This window comes from Anopheles coustani, chromosome 3 (genome assembly GCF_943734705.1).
Source record: "Anopheles coustani chromosome 3, idAnoCousDA_361_x.2, whole genome shotgun sequence".
NCBI lineage: Eukaryota > Metazoa > Arthropoda > Insecta > Diptera > Culicidae > Anopheles > Anopheles coustani.
Genome location: NC_071288.1, coordinates 21,069,187 through 21,076,299, shown reverse-complemented (window position 1 = coordinate 21,076,299; position 7,113 = coordinate 21,069,187). Strand labels below are relative to the sequence as shown.

Here is a 7,113-nt window from a genome sequence, read left to right as displayed (position 1 = left end):
TGCGGAGGTAACCCGGCCACCAGCTGGTGGAATGGTGCGCAATTCTAACGCAATTACATTTCGCAAGTGGACACCCGGGTGCCGTGAACCGTGTTTACCTTTGCAATTAGTTTTTCGTTTAACGTTCAAAACGACCAATTTCGATCCGTTTAGAAGACCACATCACGTCAAACGGTGCCGTACTTACCGGAGTACAGAATGGAAAAGAAAACAACATTGTAACGGCCATTGGAGGGCGCTGTTTTGTGCCAATCGCTTCATTCATACGCTGCCAGCATACAACCTGTTCCGGCACATTAGTAGTGTGCACTATCAGGGCGAAACAATCGGGCTACGATCGGTCGGTCCCTGATCCCCACGGCTCTTACGCAAAAGTGCACCTCCGATCGCATTCGGTGGCGCGCGGTTAAGGGTTGGAAGATTCAGCCAGATTCGTTCGGATTTTTTGCAAGCAACATTTTCGTGTGTGTCGACGTGCGTAACATCTCTTCCACCCTACTCCCACACATGGTAATCAGGCGTACATGTCTTATCGCGATGTATGTGGAGAAGGCGGCGGCAGTTGCCGGTCGCAGATTGTTCCCACGGAGGGGCTTACGCCGGGTTTTATTTGCGAATAATTGATTGAGTTGAATTGTCGAAAGAATTATTGTGGAGAATGACCGCGCGCTATGAGGAGGGATGCGGTTTGGGAGGCATTGCTTTTCGTGAGCGACTTTAGCGATGGCCGCGGTTGGGTAATAGACACTGATTACACACAATGAATGAGGAGAAAGCAGAGGAATGTTATGTAACGCACTGTGCCGGATGCTTTATGATATGTAGTGTTGACTTGAGAAATGCCAGGAAAGGGTGCTAGTTTTTTACAGGATAAGATAAAATTATCTCCACAAAATATTAAACCGAAAATTATCACACGTGAGCCTTAAAGAATAGGTGTCTTTACAGAATAAAATAGATAAGAAAAACGAAGTCAAATTGATTTTAACCACGTACCTCTTTGTTTCCTCCAATGGGAGATTCATAGATACCCTGGACCTAGAGATAAAGTTTTCTTGATGGTTTCATATGTACCGTTCTACCTAGCTGGAAGTTGTTAAAACCTACATGTAAAAATCATCGTGCTGATGCCAAGGTCATTTTGACATTTTTTTAATTTAACGGTGCGTTCAACTTAACAAACAAGACAACCCTTGCAAGGGCTCTGTCGCGTGGAAGGCGCGTGGAAGCCGTTTCTATCGTACCTCCAGATTGAGCAACCTTTTTTTCTAAACATTCGTCACCTTCTGCTCGGCATCTTGAGTACGATTGACGCCAGTTTTTCTTCTGTTTGCCTACGATTTACCTCCATTCGTTCGCTCGGTATACTGCGGTGCACCTGCATCAGTATTTACCCGCTAATTGTTGCACAAAATCAACAGTTTAACCCTCGGGCTTGTGTGCCCTTTCCCGACATGTGCGGTAGGGCAGGATAAGATGTGACACGCTAGTACTAAGCGCCAACTCATCACCTTCACCCTGGTGGGGAGGAAGTGCCCGCAAACCCAGGCGCATCATCTGCTGATCGACGACAAAATGTGGCAACGAGGAACGATACGACAAATACTTTGTTGACACGAAATTCGTTCGTTAGTCACCCAGATTAGCCAGATTGTGACCGATCGTTTAGAACGCAGATAACGAGGAAGCGATTGGAGTGGGGAGAGGGGAGGGGTTGGGGGAAACATTTGGAAAACTCGCAGTGAGCTTCCGAACCAACGCGGATCGACACCGATTAGCCGAGTCCCGGGTCGGCGATGAAAAGCATAGCCGGAAATGTGAAACAATCAGCGGACAGTGTTTTTCCTCGCCTGTGCGTCACGTATTGACAACAATGGGCCACGACAACAACAAACTTGCACCGGCCGGGTCCCGTAAAGTGCGACTACCGTGGGGACTTGGGAGCAGACATTAGTAGGCTCAAATTAATAGAAAAATACCATGCGCCAAGCCAGGGCGATATCGAGCGGCACAATGGCTGCCTTCCGTTGCACTTGCCTGCCTCGGGTGGACACAACACTGATGGGACCTTTTTCCATTCACGGCGAGTGTAAAAAACCACACCCGGTACATCCTGGGAGGCTCGAGTTCGATAGCATCACGCCAATCAATTTAGATGCTTGAGATACCGCAGTCCAATTTGGGACCGAAACGATCAACTGAGGTGGGCGGCGTGGTGCGGTAAGGTGACATTTTTTCTCTCACTATTTTAGCCTGCATTGTGCAGTCGCGGGGAGGTTGGGAAGTGCGAAAAGATGTCACCTTTTTGTTTTTTTAATTCCGTTAGACACCAAGTGCAACTGTTGCTGCACTGACACGTGACTACGGCGTTCCCTTCCTGGGACGGGGTTTGATCAAGGGGAATGCAGAGACCGGGAGGGTCAGAGCCAATTTGGCACCGGGCTATATTTGCAGTCTATTAAAAGCACTGCACACACTAGCACACGGAATCGCTAGTTCGCGATCTTCCGGGGACAGTATACTGTGGGTTTTTTTCTGTTGAAGGTTTGTGTCGGCTCTGTTTTTTCTCTTCCTCGAACGTACCGACCAGCGTGTGTTTCTATCGATCGTGGATCAACGTCAACAGCGTTCGGCCCCGAATCGAGGCTCACATTCGTACCGAACCGCTCTGTTTTGTTTGGCTGAAACATCCCGATTGTCTAGCTGAAAGCACGTACGTCAGACTGCCGTCTTGAGGACTTGAGGCAGACCACAAAGTGTGGAAGAGTGCTTAGATAGTAGGTGCGTCGGTGGCTCGCGAGACACCTGCTGTCTAGTTGCGTGGTTGCGCCTTTCTTGTGAGGGTAAGGAGTGCTTTTTTCGCGTGCAAGTTCAGGGCTCATCGTTGGCGTTGCATAACGTGACGTCGACATACGCCGCGTCTACGGACAACGTCGACGGCGCGCTTCACCTGCAGAGATGAAACGATTTGTAAGTGCTACTCCTGCGACCTGTGTGTGTATGCGTGTGCGTATGTGATACCATCCTTCTTTTTCACTACTGTCGTCATCGACGTCAGCTGAGTGTGTCAGCTGTGATTCCGTGTAGGGCAGGCCATTATCGGGAGGATACTAACAAACATTCCATTAGCGAGCCACGGTGCGGTTCCTTCCTAAAGTGAGATGTCCTCAAAAGCGTTTCATTCAGGAGGAACATGACTCCGGTGTGTGCAGGTGGAAGGCACGATCCTCCTCCGTGGATGGCACGTATACCCAGTTGCTAACCGACGTGCATTCAGTGGGGCGGTCGCGTCTGACACTTGCTTTGTCGTCGGTTCCAGCGTCGGCAAACGAGTCCAAACATTGACGGATCACTCTAATGGGCCTCCGTGATTGGTTGCGGTGAGGGAGCGTGGCCACTTATCAGCAGCCAACCGAAGGGGTAGCGACCGCGTTATCGTAGACGAATCACAATCCTTCTAACTCATCCATCCAATGGGGCTTGGTTGTATTTACACGAATTTCCCACAGATGGCGCCTGCTACAACCGTATGCACGGTCGTCGACTAAAGACTACTTTGTTGTACTACTTTGTTCTGTTTGTCTCACACTAATGCGGTATTTTGCACGCTTTTTCTCGTTCGTTTGCAGATGGCAAGAAGCTTTATGGACCTCATCTGGGACTATGCGGTGTTCATCGTGTTCATCATCTTCTCCACGCTCGTCCCACTGTGGGGTCGATTTTTCGGCAAAAAGGAGAAAACCAAGGCCGACTACGTGTTTGGTCTCGGTACGATCTCGATGGGCGCCATGATGCTGTCGATCGCCCGCGGTACCCTCGGCGTCCGGTCGTTCCTGGGTTACCCGAGCGAGCTGTTCTACCGCGGGTCGGCGATGTGGGAAACGCTGTACGGCATGGTGACCGCCTACCCGGTCGTCTGCTTCATCTTCATCCCGGTGTACTTTAACCTGGGCGTGACGTCGGTGTACCAGTATCTTGATCTGCGCTTCAACAGCCGGCTGGTGCGATGCCTCGCCTCCGGGACGTACATCGTGCGCTCGCTGCTGAACCTGGGCGTGACCGTGTACACACCGACCGTGGCCATGAACACCGTCATCGGCATTCCGTACTGGGCATCGCTGATCGGCATATCGGCTATCAGTATCGGGTTTAATCTGCTTGGAGGTTTGAAGGCCGCAATCACCGCCGATGTCATCCAGGGCGTTACGATGATCCTCATTTCGCTCGGCATCATCATACAGGCGATGGTGACGGTTGGGGGTTTCGATAAGATTTTCACCATCCCTGCCGAATCTGGTAAGTTGATGTGGGGAGAACGCAGACACCCAAAGGGGTTGACAAAGATCGACACTCAATAACGCTATCTTTCCACCGACAGGTCGACTCGATTTCTTCAACTTCACCGGAGACTTTACGGTGCGCGTGGACACCACCTCGGCCTGGCTTGGTCAGCTGTTCATGTCGCTCAGTATCTTCGGTTGCCAGCAGAACTTCGTCCAGCGCTACCTAAGCATGAGCACGTTCAAGGAGGTGCGCCGTACGCTGATGAGCAACATCCCGGTCGTGATCGTTCTCTTCTGTCTAGCCTGGATCGTCGGCATGGGCGTTTTCGCGGTGTACGCCACGTGCGATCCGATGCAGGCGGGATACATTAACAAAATGGACGAAATCCTTCCCTTCTTCGTGGAGGATAAGTTTGCGTACCTGCCGGGTGTGCTGGGCATCTTCATGGCGTCACTGTTCAACGGGGCGCTCAGCTTGAACGTCTCCAATCTGAACTCGTTGGCCACCGTCACCTGGGAGGATTTCCTGTCCCATCTGCCCCGCTTCAAGGGCATCAGCGACAAGCAGCAGCTGAACGTGATCAAGTTCATCGGGTCCATCTACGGTGTCATCGTGATGGGTGTTGGCTTCTCGGTGGGCCTGCTGTCTGGTGTGATCGAGAGCAGCATGCTGATGACGTCGGCCACGTCCGGTCCGCTGCTTGGAGTGTTCCTGCTCGCCATGCTGGTGCCGATTGCCAACTGGAAGGGGGCCGCTTGTGGAATGATCGTTTCACACATCCTCACACTCTGGATCACGTTCGGAAGTCTAACGGTTTCGAAGGAAGTGATTCTTCTTCCTACCACCATTGAGGTGAGACATCGGTGTAACCATCCTGATGAAGCGCGTTCAACTAACGGAATATCTTATATTATTTACTTTATTAGGGTTGCACAAACGACACATTCTCGTCCGGCATTACGAAACCCACGAAATCGTGGCTGCTAGCAAACACCCCGCTCGAGGTGGAGTCGGAATTTCCGTACTTTGACTCGACGCTAGAGACACCTGCCGCCCAGGAGCGAGGCTTCCCGGAGAACATCTACTCCGTGTCCTACATGTACTACAGCTTGATCGGCACGTTCCTCACGGTGGCCGTTGGAATACTCGTGAGTGTGCTAACGTCGCACAGCGACGACGCATACGATCGGAAGCTGCTACATCCGATCGCCTACCGCTGCAGCAGACTGTTCCCCGGCAAGGAGCGCCGGTTCATCGCCAATCCGGACATTCGTCCCAAGGACGCCGAACAGCCAGCCGTCGAGCAGAAGAAGTCACCCCTTGAGGATCTCGAGCGAGACAATTTGGGCTTCGACTCGCTATCGGAGCAGTCGGGTGTTACCGTAGTCAGCGTCGACCCGATACCGCCCAAGGTGCCGGACGACCGGGAAGTGTACCGGCAGCGCGATGTAGAAGCGGCGCACTGACGCGGGACAGCATTTTCCGCCAGCGTCAATCAAACAATCAATAAGACTGTGATAAACTCAGCGGACCTGCAGACGTAGGGCACAGACAGAGGTAGGGTAGGTACGGTAGCGAGCGCGGGCTCGGCATTGACGGCGCCTGATGACGGATGGCTGCAGGCGACAGTTCCGGTGCCAATCTCGACCCCATTTTCTTCACCGCAATAGTATTTGTAGGACAGTGAAGTGCATTAATTTCGCCCTCCACATCGACAAAAAAGAAATAACAAAACTTGACAGGGCCCATCATGATTCAAAGTACTTGAACCCCAAGTGTCTCAATCATTCAAAAGGGACTCAAGTAATCGCGTGAAACTGTATAATACCATTAGATTTAAGCATAAACTAGGCGGCTATGTTCGAATTGAATTTCAAAGGGGATGGGTCATACTTGGATTTTGTTTTATGTTTGATATAATTTATAACTAAACGAGTCATAAGAAACAAATATACGAAGATAGATTTACAACTTATCAACTTATTTTTGTTACGCCGAGTAGAATAATATATTATACTTACACCAGCTACACACCCTTGCGAACAAACACCATCAACCGAGCATGTCTACAATCAGCTGTAACGAGATGCGTTTCCTTTTAGACTCCAGCTCTCCACAATCTATAGGCACGATGAAACAATGAAGTATTTCATCGGTCGCTGGTAACCCTATCTGACGGTACATAAGCGCATCATATTACGGCTTGTTTTCCTTCGGGATGAAATCTCTTCTGCATGTGTGTTGAGTGCATCAAAAGTCGTTGGTGCCTTCTCAAAGAAGCAGCTGAATGGCTCATGTTCGACAGGTATTTCTTTATCTTACGTTAGTAATTTGCGCTTCCTGTTGCTGTTTCTTACGTTTCCTCCTTGATTCTGATGCATACTGGATGGAACCGGGAGCCGATGGGATATTGACGGACGAACACCACTCGTCTGAACCGGAAGTATTTCCCCTTTCAACCGAACCGGTACAACTATACGAGCGACAGAAAACCCTCTCCGTGGTTCATTTTACAGCTACAGCTATGAAGCAGAGAAGAGTGTTGAATGTTCCGTCGGATATACGATACTCGAGATGAATGAATAGAAAAGGCTAACAAGAATGTAGGGTACTTTCTATCCTCTAAGAAACTGACGAAAAGGTTATGAAATTGAAAGAGGAGAAGTTCCTACGAAATAGGAACAAACCGCAAAATGGTAAATAAGCTAAACATAGTTTCCTTGTCAAGTGGCCACATCTGCCCGCAAAAGCAGCATAATGAAGTTTATCTACTTCATTATGAGCTCGTTGACTTTACATTTCAGCCCCTTTTTGGTATATGCCGGGTGA

General features: G+C 50.1%; 1 protein-coding gene across 1 annotated transcript; it reads left to right on the top strand.

The window, feature by feature from the left end:
• Positions 1-3,629: 3,629 nt before the first annotated feature.
• Positions 3,630-6,253, top strand: LOC131258617 (sodium-coupled monocarboxylate transporter 1). Its single transcript, XM_058259968.1, has 3 exons — positions 3,630-4,296; positions 4,379-5,136; positions 5,211-6,253. Exons 1-3 carry the CDS (start codon positions 3,630-3,632, stop codon positions 5,748-5,750), a joined length of 1,965 nt encoding a protein of 654 aa, XP_058115951.1. The 3' UTR covers positions 5,751-6,253.
• Positions 6,254-7,113: the final 860 nt, after the last annotated feature.